Source organism: Monodelphis domestica, chromosome 5, assembly GCF_027887165.1.
Source record: "Monodelphis domestica isolate mMonDom1 chromosome 5, mMonDom1.pri, whole genome shotgun sequence".
NCBI classification, from domain to species: domain Eukaryota; kingdom Metazoa; phylum Chordata; class Mammalia; order Didelphimorphia; family Didelphidae; genus Monodelphis; species Monodelphis domestica.
The window spans coordinates 120518097-120532313 of record NC_077231.1 but is presented as its reverse complement, the minus strand read 5'-3'; the positions used below and the strand labels follow the sequence as shown (position 1 = coordinate 120532313).

Here is a 14217-nt window from a genome sequence, read left to right as displayed (position 1 = left end):
ACTCTTTCATGAAAAGAAGAAAGATGGTGTACTATGGATGAATAATGATGTATAAACTGTCAGATATGGTCCATGTATGTTTGTTTTTCTTAACTGTTTTTCTTTGTTACAAAGATACTTTCTATGGGGAAGTAGTTATTAAGAAATGGCAGTGATATTTTTTAAAATGAAAAGTATTTTTTAAAAATGTTTAAAAACTAGTTTAAAAAAAAAAAGGAATATTTCACCTACCTAGAGATGCAGTGATTTGTGGGCCTTCCTCAAAGAAGGGCCTGTTCAAGACCGAGTGATTTGTGTCCCAGTATCATTTCATTATGTTTTCCTATCACCGAAATGCAATTATAACCAATAACAATAACTGAACTTTCTCTCTTTCCTCTTCTTTCTTTCTCATCTTCCCTCCAACTCTTATCTCCATCTTCAATCCCAATTCCACCTCTAACCAGGATATTGGGCATCCTACAACATCCCTTTCCATAAGACAACTTACAATTTGAGTGGCTACCCAATGTTGGTTGAGAAACTTGGCTTGGATTATTCTTATGACCTGGCTCCAAGAGCCAAAATCTTCCGCCGCGACCAGGGACAAGTGACAGACATAAAATCTATGAAGAAGATCATGCGATATAACAGTATGTTAATGCTTCTCTTAAGAAGCTTATTTTTTAATGTTTTCCTTTCTCTGCCTGTGAGTTGTGTGAACTGTACTTTAATTATAATGTGTTCGTTTTGGTAGAATCTATGAGACAGAATTTTATCCAGGATACAGGTACCATAATACCGAATCTATCCTAGACAAGTGAAACTTCACTCTTTTAAGAGAGGAGAGAGTTTTCAGAGATTATGGAATTTAAAAAAAAAATTTAAAGGCATTCAAACAAAAAATACAGTTACCTCTTCCACATCAATTGTGACATATTGTGGGTCAATGTAAGAAATTAAATGGAAGTTTGGGAGGAGTTTTATGGAAGCCACAGACAACATGCAAAGGTCATCAGATGACACACAAAAAAGGGTTAAAACTTGGAAATGCATACCTAACCCAAAATTTACAATAAGGTACTGTAAACACTCCTTAAAAAAAAAATTCAGATTTCTTCTTTAGTATGAAAGGAGGAATTTTCCAGATCATGGGGGCTCCATACCTATGACCGTCATGATGTGGAAAGATTATACATGCTTACAACAAGAAAAAAAAAAGTAAGACATATTTATTCATTCCTTTTCACTAACATTTCACTTTCAAAAAACAAACCCAAATACATTTAGAAAAGCAAATTTCTTTTTTCAGTTCATATCTCTCTGTAGCATTTAATATTATTGGCTACCCTCTACTCCAAGATATGTTTTCCTCCTGGGTTTTTTCTTTCTTTTTTTTTCATTGTCCACATTATTTTATTTTATTTTTATAATATTTTTCCATGGTTACATGATTCATGTTCTCCCCTTTCCCTTTTCTCTCTCTCCCTCCCAGAGCTGACAAGCAATTCCATAGGTTTATACATGTCTTATTACTCAAAACCTATTTCCATATTATTCATATTTGTAATGGAGTAATCCTTTAAAGCCAAAACCACAAATCATAACCAAGTGATAAATCATGTTTTTCTTCTGCATTTCTACTCCTATAGTTCTTTCTTTAGATGTCGATAGCATTCTTTCTCATAAGTTCCATGGGATTGTTCTTATACACTGTGTTGCTATTAATAGTTAAGTCTATTACATTTGATCATCCCACAATGTTTCTGTGTATAATGTTCTCCTGGTTCTGCTCATTTCAGCCCACATCAGTTCATGGAGGTTCATATAGAAATCATATAGAAATCATCATTCCTTATAGTGCAATAATATTCCATCACTATCATATACCACAATTTGTTTGGCCATTCCCCAATTGAGAAACACCCCCTCAATTTCTAATTTTTTGCCATCACAAAAAGTGCAGCTATGAATATTTTTGTATAAACATTTGGTATGGCTGGATCAAAGAGCAGGTGTTCTTTTAAAGTCCTTTGGGCATAATTCCAAATTGCCTTCCAGAATGGTTGGATCAATTCACAACTCTACCAGCAATGTCTTCTTGGTCCAATTTTGCCATGTCCCCTCCAACATTTATTATTTTCCTTTACTATCATATTGGTCAATCCACTAGGTATGAGGTGGTACCTCAGAGTTATTTTGATTTGCATTTCTCTAATTAGGAGGGATTTAGAACATTTTTTCATGTGATTAATGATAGTTTTGATTTATCTAAAAATGACCTATTCATGTCCCTTGCCCATTTATCAATTGGGGAATGGCTTGATTTATTGTAAATTTAACTTAGTTTCTTATATATTTGGGAAATTATACCTTTATCAGAGAATTTTGTTATAAAATTTTATTCCCAGTCTGTAGCTTTCCTTCTAATTTTGGTTGCATTGTTTTTGTTTGTACAAAACCTTTTTAATTTAATATCATTAAAATTATTCATTTTACATCTTGTAATATTCTCTATCTCTTGCTAAGCCTTAAATTTCTTCCTTTCCCATAGATCTGACAGGTATATTAGTCTAATGTTCATCTAATTTATTTATGATTTCGATCTTTATATTTAAGTCATTTACCCATTTTGAATTTATATTGGCATAGGGCTCCCTGTTTTTTTTCGGATGCTCTTGGCTTTCCTCTTATTCATCTAAAGTCAATCTTCCTTGTTCAGTTTTCATGCACAACATGTCTTCTGACTCTGGGTGTCCTCTAAAGATCTGTCTTAAGCCTTCTTTTCTCTATCTACTCAAATGATCATAAGATGATAGAATTAGAGCTAGTGGAGACCTTAGAAGTCAAGGAGTCCAGCAAATAATGAAACTGAGATTACTAGGGTTGCTCAGGGTAACTTACACAACTAGTGTTTGAGTTGAGATTTGAACATAGGTCTTCCTGACTGCAAGTCTTTTGTTCTATCTATTATATTCCTTTGCACTCATTCTCGGTGACCTCAACAACTCACTTGTCTATTTAATTTTATCACATTAATTATACAGATGATTCTGAGATCTATTTATACCTAGTCTCTCACAAGTCTCAGTCCTATCTCACCAATTACTTCTTAGATATTTCAAACTAGAAGTACTATATGTTTCTCAAACTTAACCAACCTCAAACAGAGCTCATTATTTTCTCCCCTCCAAATTGACCCTATTCTGAATTCTTTATTTCTTTTTTTTTTAATATATTTTATTTGATCATTTCCAAGCATTATTCGTTAAAGACATAGATCATTTTCTTTTCCTCCCCCCACCCCCCATAGCCGACGCGTAAGTCTGAATTCTTTATTTCTATTAATGGTATTACTGTCTTTCCAAATTTCCCAAGTTCACATGCTTAGTGTAATCGTTGGCTCCTCCATTACACTCACTCCTGCAGCTAAACATGTGTTTGTAATGTCCCTCTCCCTCTCTAACTGGAACACTTTAATTTATATCTTGAAGTTCTCTCAAATATTTGTACTTCCAAGTTCCTCAGTCCACTCAGCTCCCATAAGTTTCTTCTCTGATCCATCTCAGCCACACACAAGGAGAATCATTCTCTTCTCATTTTGAGATTTGAGATTATAAAGAAGCAAGACACTTGTAGACTGTTCAATATCAATCAAAAAGAAGTTTACTTAACAGTAAACTCATCAAAGGTATAGCATCTCTTCTTGCCTCCATATGGAAATGCATATGGTCAGCCAAGTATGTTAAGTCATATAGAGGTGTTGATTTATACAATCTTATCTACAACCCCCTTAATCTTACCATCACCTTCAAGTGTTTCATTTCCATGTTCAAGAACCCCCAAATTCTTTTTATGTATCATAATTTTCTTTCATTCCATGTCCTCAAACCTTATTACCCCCCAAACATATCCTCCACATTGACCAATCCCTCCACCCCTAAAAATCTTCCCAGGTCATCATTCTTGCTCTTTTCTCTGGCCATTTTTAACTCCATAGTAGACCACTTCAGCTCTCTAGTATCCTCTACTCTCAAATCTCTTGCTGCCCTGTCCCATTATTGCTTATGTTTTCTCAACATTTCACATGTACATTCTCTTCTCTTCACTTAAAAGTCAAGGTCCTAATTCAAACTCTCATGAGCTCTCACCTGGACAATTGCAATAGCCTCCTTTTGGTCTCTCTGCCATTGGTATTGGTTAGTGGTAGTGATGATAATGCTCTCCTTGCTGTTCCATTAGTAAGACACTCCAACTCTCTATCTCTAGTGAAGAGGAAATTAAGGCAATCAGTAAAAGCTATTTTACCCAATTATATGGCAGCAAATATAGCAGTCTAAGTGATATGGATGAATATTTACAAAAATATAAATTGCCTAGATTAACAGAAGAAGAAATAGAATTCTTAAATAATCCCATATCTGAAAAAGAAATTGAACAAGCCATCAAAGAACTCCCTACGAAAAAATCTCCAAGGCCTGATGGATTCACAAGTGAACCCAATACTATACAAGTTATTTGACGTAATAAGCAAAGAAGGAGTTCTACCAAATTCCTTTTATGACACAAATATGGTACTGATTCTAAAGACAGGGAGAGCAAAAACAGAGAAAGAAAACTACAGACCAATCTCCTTAATGAACATAGATGCAAAAATCATAAAGAGAATACTAGCCAAAAGACTCCAGCAAGTGTTCACGAGGGTTATTCATTATGATCAGGTGGAATTTATACCAGGAATGCAGGGATGGTCAATATTGGGAAAACCATTCACATAATTGACCATATCAACAAGCAAACCAACAAAAATCACATGATTATCTCAATAGATAAAGAAAAAACATTTGACAAAATATAACACTCATCCCTACTGAAAACACTAGAAAGTATAGGAATAGAAGGGCCTTTCCTAAAAATAATAAACAGTATCTATCTAAAACCATCAGCAAACATCATCTGCAATGGGGATAAACTAGATGCATTACCAATAAGATCAGGAGTGAAACAAGGATGCCCCTTATCACCTCTATTATTTAACATTGTACTAGAAACACTAGAAGTAGCAATTAGAGAAGAAAAAGAAATTGAAGGTATTAAAATTGACATTGAAGAGACAAAGCTATCACTCTTTGTGGATGATGTGATGGTTTACTTAAAGAATCCTAGAGAATCAACCAAAAAGCTAGGGGAAATAATCAACAACTTTAGCAAAGTTGCAGGATACAAAATAAACCCACATAAGTCATCAGCATTTCTATTTATCTCCAACACATCTCAGAAAGAGAAATCCCATTAAAATCACCCTAGACAATATAAAATACTTAGGAATCTATCTGCTAAGATAAACACAGGAACTATATGAACACAACTACAAAACACTTTCCACACTATTAAAACTAGATCTAAACAATTGGAAAAACATTAACTGCTCATGGGTAGGACGAGCAAACATAATAAAAATGACCATCCTACCCAAACTTATTTACTTATTTAGTGCCATACCTATTGAACTACCAAAAAACTTTTTTTTCCTGAATTAGAAAAAACCATAACAAAGTTCATTTGCAAGAACAAAAGATCAAGGATATCCAGGGAAATAATGAAAAAAAAAACCCATGAAGGAAGGGGGCCTTCAGTCCTAGATCTCAAACTAACTTAAAACCCCACTGGAGATAATGATGCCTCTCATTTTTATTGCCTCCTCAATTCCTTTTTTCTGTTTTTAGATTATAAGAAGGATCCTTACAGCAGAGGAAATCCTTGTAATACTATCTGCTGCAGGGAGGACCTGAATTCGAAAAGACCTGTCCCAGCAGGTTGCTATGACACAAAGGTAAGGTACCCCAGGGAAAGTGCTCATGTTTCTGACAACACCATGGACTTTAGCTCAGACAGAGCAGACATTAAATAAATATTTATTCCTTTCCCTTCCCTATCCCTCATGCTCCTATAATACAAAAAACAGGTATGTCTCTGGAAAAGCAGATCCATTAAGATCTCCTTATTTTGTAGCTTATACTTTAAGGTTTACAAAACTCCTTGAATCCTCACAAAAACCCCAGGTTGCTTTATAAATGAGGAAAGTAAAAGAGACAAAAGTTAAGTGATTTGCCCCAGAGTCACACAACTGTAAATATCTTGGTCTGGATTTGAATGGTGGTCCTCCTCACTCTAGGTCTCGTGCTCTAACTACTGTACCACCTAAATGTTTTATGAAAAATTTAAAAATATTTTCAAAATTGAAATTCTAAGGGGGGGAATCTAGGTGGTTCAGTAGAGAGCCAAGCCAAGAAATGAGACGTGCTAGGTTCAAATCTTACCTCAGATACTTCCAAGCTGTGTGACCCTGGGCAAGTCACTTAATCCTCATTGCCTAACCCTGACTGCTCTTCTGCCTTGGAACCAATACAGAATGTTGATTCTAAGGTGAAAGGTAAGGTGTTTTTTTAAAAGAAGAATTGAGATTCTAGATTATACTTCCCCAATTTAAACCACCTTCAATTTCTTTTGATCTCTTTCTCTTTTTTTGACTGATTTTTGTTGTTGTTCTGACGTTCAGTCATGTTCAAGTCTTTGTGACTCCCATGAACCATAGCATGTCAGGTGCTGCTATCTCCCTAAATCTGTCCAAGTTCATGTACTTTGCTGCCATGAAACTATCTATCCATCTCATCCTCAGCCATTCCTTTCTTCTTTTTTCTTCAATATTTCCCAACATCAGGATCTTTTAACCAAATTTCTCTAAATTGTCAGCTTCCATAAGCCAAATTGAACTATGTGTATGTGTTCATATGTATGTATACACACATACGCACATATTCATTTTGGTTAGTCGATTGTGGTCCTTCAACTTGAAGAGGGCCAAGATGCCATCACTAGGTTGAGGTCAATGTCCAATGCTGTGGCTGACCAGTATTAGCTCGGAAGCCTCTACCACAGATTGGGCACAAATAGCCAGTCCCAAGATTTGGGAAGGAAGGAGATATCTCTAAGTTTATACCTCTCACATCTCTTTTGAGCTACTACAATTCTGCTTTGCTCACAGAACAGAGCAACTGTTGTCCATGCTGGACAGTCCTTTGCCAGTGTCTCCCATGTCTCATAATCAACATCAAAGTTCTGCAGAGAGATTTGATACGTATATCAAAGGATCCCGCATCTGACAATTTTAGTCTAGTCTATAAGAATTTGCAGTTTCATTTCTGTAGTAGTTATATATGACATGCCATTCTTTTCTGAAACAGGTAGTCCTATTCACTGTCTTTCATTCTAAGGGATCTTCTGACTCTTTTCCTTTGGACAGTCCATCAGAACCGACCCCCAAGAGTGGCAAATCTGTCCTCAAAGCTTGCTGATAGGCAAGAGCCTGGTTCAGTCCAGTCTTCACCCATCTAGAGAATCTGGCCCTCAATCTCAATGACCAAAGGAACTTGGTTCAGAACTCGGTGTTTGGTCAGCCTGAATAACAGGATGCTTGAAGGACTAATTTCTGTCTTGCTGCATTCCCATAGTCTTTGCCAGCTCCTTGTCTGGATCATCTTACCCTCATGACCATTCTGCAGTATATCTCAACACCCCTAGAGAAGCCAACAATAACTGGGATGGGAACAAAACCCAACTTGCTATTTATATACCTGGCCAGAGAGCCACGAGGTTCACGAAACTCCCAGAGGAGCTAGGAACAGTAAAACTTCTGCTCACCAGCTGGTACCAGTTGTCTCAGACTTGGTCTACTACTCAATGCTAAGGAGAAAGGTGAAGAATGTTCCCACTCACTAGGTCAATGGGCCAATCCCCTTGCTTTTGGAATCCATCCGCTTATTTCTTTATAGGATTGAAAATAAGCCAGTGTGACTAAAATTTACTTATTCCCAGAGCAGGTAGATGAAATAACATTATAGGAATAACTGATACTGACATAGACTTTACCTTATACTGTAGAGAAAGAGGGAGGGAAATAAGCATTTATGTAGTGCCTACTGTCTACCAGGCACTCTGCTAAGCATTTTTTATAAATATCTCATTTGGCCTTCACAACAACCCTGAGAGGCAGGTGCTATTATTATCTCCATTTTACAGTTGAAGAAACTGTAATTTATACAAATTAAATTATCATATACTAATTATAATTAATACAACTATACAAAATATTATTAAAATGCAAAATAGAGGTTGTGACTTGCCCAGGGTCATCTAGCTAGCAAGTGTCAAAGGTCAGATTTAAATTCAGGTTTTCTCAACTCCAGGTCCAGTGCTCTGTGCATGATGGCACCATGTAGCTACTGCTATGTATAACAAACACATGTGACATCTACAGCCATGACCATAAATAGAAATGTGCATAAATACATTTAAGTCATAGGGCAGCTGGGTGGATCCGTGGATTCAGAGCCAGGCCTGGAGATGGCAGGTCCTGGTTCAAATCGGGTCTTAGATACTTTCTAGCTATGTGACCTTGGGCAAGTCACTTGACCCCATTGCCTAACCCTTACCACTCTTTTGCTTGGAACTGATTTGTAGAATCAATGCTAAGAGATAAGATAAGGGTTAAAGAAATGCTTTTAAATCTGTCTGGCCAACTTGACCTTTCTCTTGATGAGTAGTCATGATTACTGGGCAAAGGCACTCAAAATATTCCTTATAGTTTTTTAAAGGACCTTTACTTCTAATTTAATTGTCCATTAAGTATTTTTCCTCCAAGAGAGGCAGTCCTGGGTCATGCTTTCATCAGGTGATAGCATCTAAGATGGCACCATTTCAATATGGAAGAAAAATTCAGTTCTATTTTGTACTTAACCAGTATCTGTCATAGACAATAATTTCCACAAACCATTGTTGCTGCTGCCATGTGTGTGTGTTGGGGTAAGGGTGGGGAACAGGGAGAGAATTCCACCAAGTAAAGGAAACATCATCTTTGAGTCTCTCTGTCTCCCTTTCCTGGCCCTACCACTCTCTTCTCTTCTTCCTACCCTTCGTGACCCTCTTTCTCTTCCTCCTTCCTCCCTCTTCAGTACCAACACTTGGAGGCAATAAATTGCGCCTAACAGACACTGGCTACATCAAACCCTGAGTAGTGAGTTTTTCTTCTACGTCTCCAAGCTTCTAAGTATTTTATAAGAATATATTTTGGAATTATGGAAGTTAAAATGGCCATGGGTCCGTGATCCTAAATGCCAGTACCATAAATCTGGTGTTTTCAATCCTTTTATGAAGTGCTTTACTCTTTGCTCATTTTACTCCTAGCTTCACCTCTCCCTCTTCACATCTCACCTGCCACAAGCTGGGTCCAGCCCCACTCATGGCTCCAAGGGTTCTCAGCAGGTGAATGAACATTAAAATGAAAAAATAAAAACTGGAAGACAGCTGTGCATGTAAATCAGCCAGGGGCAAGCTTTGCATCTGGTGGCTGCTCCTCCATGCCCAGGCTTGGTGTTTATTCTTATATGCATTTTCTTGGCACACAAATAAAATTTTCAGTACACATGTTCAAATAAAGATAATTGGAAAAGTGATACATTAACTTTTAACAAATCACTTGATTAAGATTCTGAGATCATTCTATATTCTTGTATTGTGATTACAGATTCTTGACAAAATAAAGGTTCCACACAAGTTAAATGATTTCATCACAGGTGGCTTAATTTTCTCATTAACCTGTGAGGAGTCTAAGTTTACAAACAATCAAGGAAATTTGCTTATTGCTTTAATAAAAAGAAATAATCAGAAATTCTAAAAGACAATTCAACAATCATAACAAAGGCGTTGAGAGATCTGAGAAGTACTGAGAACACAATTCAGATTAATTATTAGGCAGACACTGACAACATCAGGCAAACATTGGTAAAATTAGTCCTATTATTTATGGTTTCCCAAAATCTAAGATAAATATCAATTTATGCTTTACTCTCCTCCCCTTCGCTAATACAAATTCTAAGACAAAATTGTATATTGCTGCAAGATTTCAACCCTGTTGGTGAGAATGAGAGCTAGAAAATGTGTTCTTTATCAGTTCCTTTACCTTTTGAAGGATAAAATTATGATTAAGTGAAGACCAGAAATTGTTAATCAATTTGCTTTGGGCACAGAGAAAAATCAAGCAGATATGTAGATAACTGAAGTCCCCATTATTATTGTATCCCTTCACGCAGCTTGTGATCTGTTTCCAAGAACCTTCACCTTTTTAAATTCTCATGCTCTATTATTTCTGCCTCTAAATGCTTCTCACTATTATTCCTTATTCTTGAATTGACTTTCAGGAGTCTATCTTAACATGTTTCTTTATCTAATTCTTTCTAGAGCCATCATCCAGTCATGAGGACATATTGCAGGGCATCTTGGTGATGCGAGATTGAGTTTCATCATCACATTAAGATCTTTAGTGGTCCTTGCTTGCTACCCATATTTTATGTATAAATATCTAAGTTTTTGGGTTTTATTGCTGTCTTATTTCCTAGACTTGCCTCCTGTGAATTTTTGGACATCTCTACTGCTATTATCCTTCCTACATTGTGTCTTTTGGGGTTTGGTCCTTTTTTAGTCATTTCTGACACTTCAGGACCCCATTTAGGATATATTTGGCAAAGATATTGGAGTGATTTGCCATTTCCTTCTCCAGCTAATGTTCCAGATGAGGAAACTGAGGCAAACAGGGTTTAGTGACTTGCCCAGGGTCACACAGTTAGTATCTGAAGCTAGATTTGAACTCATGAAGATGAGTCTTCCTAACTCCAGGCCCAGCACTCAAGCTCAATTATGTCATCTAACTGGCATTATATTTTACAATTGTATTTTATTTAGCTTGGGTATACATAGGTAGTTTTCTTCTCTCTCCCCTTCCTTTTCAGTTTAGAAATGAAGACTGATATGTAGTTTGTCCAGTATTTTTCCAAGTGATTTAACAAAGATTCTTGTCTTGTTCCTTGTAGGTGGCAGATATGTTTTTAGCATCTCAGTTCACAGCCTATGCCATCAATGGTCCCACAGTGGATGATGGCCTTCCTGTCTTCGAATGGAAAAAGTTCAATGAGACTATTCACAAGGGCCTGCCAGAAGCCTACAACTTTGACTTTGTCACTATGAAACCTCTTCTAGAATTTTGTGAATTACATAAAGAAAAAAAGAAAAGGTGTGGAAAGCAGGTCAGAAGGTGGAAAAGAAGGAACTAAAGGGTTTAAAATATATATGACATATATATTTTTCATATCCTCACAAATAAAATCATTGTTTTCACTCTTATTGTTCATTGCTTTCAGGAACAACAGGAATAGGTACTGGCAGTCTTGTCTAGATCATACCAAGTGTTAGAGCTAAAAAGAGGAAAGCCCTGACCTCTTTGGAGATTTGAAATCCAGATGAGGAGATAGGATACATAAGCAAAAACATAATCAATAATACAAGATAACATATCCTAAATAAAATTGTCATACACTTAATAAATATTCCAAGAGTCCAGAGTGGGAAATGTTACCTTTGAGGTCATTAAGAAAGGTTTTGTGTAACAACTGGGCTGGAGCTTGAAGAAAAAAGTAGATAAGTGGGAAAGAAAGGGGGAGGGTATGAGTGAAAAATATAGAATCAGCTAGATGGCTTAGTGGATATAGCCCTGAGCCTGGAGTCAGAAAGACTTGGATTCAAATTCAGCCTCAGACACTAGTTGTGGGACCCTGGACAAGTCATTTAACCTCTGTTTGCCTCTGAAGAAAAAAATGGAAAACTACTCCAGTATTTTTACCAATACAACCACATGATATGCTATGTTCTATGGGATAAGAAGATTCACCCAATGAGATCAGGAGTGAAACAAGGATGCCCATTATCACCTCTATTATATGACATTGTACTAGAAACACTAGCAGTAGCAATTAGAGAAGATAAAGGAATTGAAGGCATCAAAATAGGCAAGGAGGAGACCAAGTTATCACTCTTGGCGGATGACATGATGGTCTACTTAAAGAATCCTAGAGATTCAACCAAAAAGCTAATTGAAATAATCAACAACTTTAGCAAAGTTGCAGGATACAAAATAAACCCGCATAAGTCATCAGCATTTCTATATATCTCCAACACAGTTCCACAGCAAGAATTAGAGAAATCCCGTTCAAAATCACCTTAGACAAAATAAAATACTTAAGAATCTATCTCCCGAGACAAACACAGGAACTATATGAACACAACTACAAAACACTCTCCACACAACTAAAACTAGACTTGAACAATTGGAAGAACATTAACTGCTCATGGGTAGGATGAGCCAATATAATAAAAATGAACATCCTACCCAAACTTATTTATTTAGTGCCATACCCATTGAACTTCCAAAAAATTACTGATTTAGAAAAAAAGAAAACATAACAAAGTTCATTTGGAAGAACAAAGAATCAAGGATATCCAGGGAAATAATGAAAAAAAAAATACAAAGAAAGGTGGCCTTGCAGTCCCAGATCTCAAACTATACTATAAAGTAGTGGTCATCAAAACAATTTGGTACTGGCTAAGAGACAGAAAGGAAGATCAGTGGAATAGATTTGGGGTAAGTGACCTCAGCAAGACAGTATATGATAAACCCAAAGATCCCAGCTTTTGGGACAAAAATCCACTATTTGACAAAAACTGCTGGGCAAATTGGAAGACAGTGTGGGAGAGATTAGGTTTGGATCAACACCTCACACCCTACACCAAGATAAATTCAAAATGGGTGAATGACTTGAACATAAAGAAGGAAACTATAAGTAAATTAGGCAAACACAGGATAGTATACATGTCAGACCTTTGGGAAGGGAAAGATTAAAACCAAGCAAGACTTAGAAAGAGTCACAAAATGTAAAATAAATAATTTTGACTACATCAAATTAAAAAGCTTTTGTACAAACAAAACCAATGTAACTAAAATCAGAAGGGAAGCAACAAATTGGGAAACAATCTTCATAAAAACTTCTGATAAAGGTTTAATTACTCAAATTTACAAAGAGCTAAATCAATTGTACAAAAAAATCAAGCCATTCTCCAATTGATAAATGGGCAAGGGACATGAATAGGCAGTTTTCAGATAAAGAAATCAAAGCTATTAATAAGCACATGAAAAAGTGTTCTAAATCTCATAATCAGAGAAATGCAAATCAAAACACCTCTGAGGTATCACCTCACACCTAGAAGATTGGCTAACATGAAAGCAAAGGAAAGTAGTGAATGCTGGAGGGGATGTGGCAAAGTAGGGACATTAATTCATTGCTGGTGGAGTTGTGAATTGATCCAACCATTCTGGAGGGCAATTTGGAACTATGCCCAAAGGGTGCTAAAAGACTGTCTGCCCTTTGATCCAGCCATAGCACTACTGGGTTTGTACCCCAAAGAGATAATGGACAAAAAGACTTGTACAAAAATATTCATAGCTGCGCTCTTTGTGGTGGCCAAAAATTGGAAAATGAGGGGATGCCCTTCAATTGGGGAATGGCTGAACAAATTGTGGTATATGTTGGTGATGGAATACTATTGTGCTGAAAGGAATAATAAAGTGGAGGAATTCCATGGAGACTGGAACAAACTCCAGGAAGGGATGCAGAGAGAAAGGAGCAGAACCAGGAAAACATTGTACACAGAGACTGATATACACTGTGGTACAATCGAACGTGATGGAATTCTCCATTAGTGTCAATGCAATGTCCCTAAACAATCTGCAGGGATCTAGGAGAAAAAAACACTATCCACAAGCAGAGGACAAATTGTGGGAGTAAAAACACCAATGAAAAGCAACTGCTTGACTACAGGGGTTGAGGGGACATGTCTGAGGAGAGACTCTAAATGAACACTCTAATGCAAATACCAACAACATGGAAATGGGTTCGAATCAAGAACACATGTGATACCTAGTGGAATCACACATTGGCTATGGGAGAAGGGGGGAGGAAGGAAAAGAAAATGATCTTTGACTCCAATGAATAATGTTTGGAAATGACCAAATAAAATAATGTTTAAAAAAAAGATTCAGACACAAATTATAAAGGAAAGATGCCCTGATATTCTGGGACCAGAAGATAAAATAGAAATTGAAAGAATCCACCAATGACCTCCTGAAAGAGATCCCAGAATGAAAACTCCCAGGTATATTGTTATCAAATTCCAGAACTCCTGGGTCAAAAAGAAAATACTTAAAGCAACCAGAAAGAAACCATTTAAATATCATGGAGCAACAAGATTTAGTAGCTACCATGTAAAGAATTGGGGGACTTGGAATATGACTTT

General features: G+C 36.5%; 1 protein-coding gene across 1 annotated transcript in view; it reads left to right on the top strand.

Annotated features, from left to right (window-relative positions):
- Nucleotides 1-11208, top strand: part of PLBD1 (phospholipase B domain containing 1) — a 102482-nt gene extending 91274 nt beyond the window's left edge. The window contains exons 10-12 of the mRNA XM_001370735.5: nt 447-632; nt 5706-5812; nt 10905-11208. Of these exons, the coding sequence (XP_001370772.3) occupies nt 447-632; nt 5706-5812; nt 10905-11144 (533 nt within the window). The 3' untranslated portion in view covers nt 11145-11208. The remainder of the gene's footprint in view (nt 1-446; nt 633-5705; nt 5813-10904) is intronic.
- The last annotated feature ends 3009 nt before the right edge of the window (nt 11209-14217 follow it).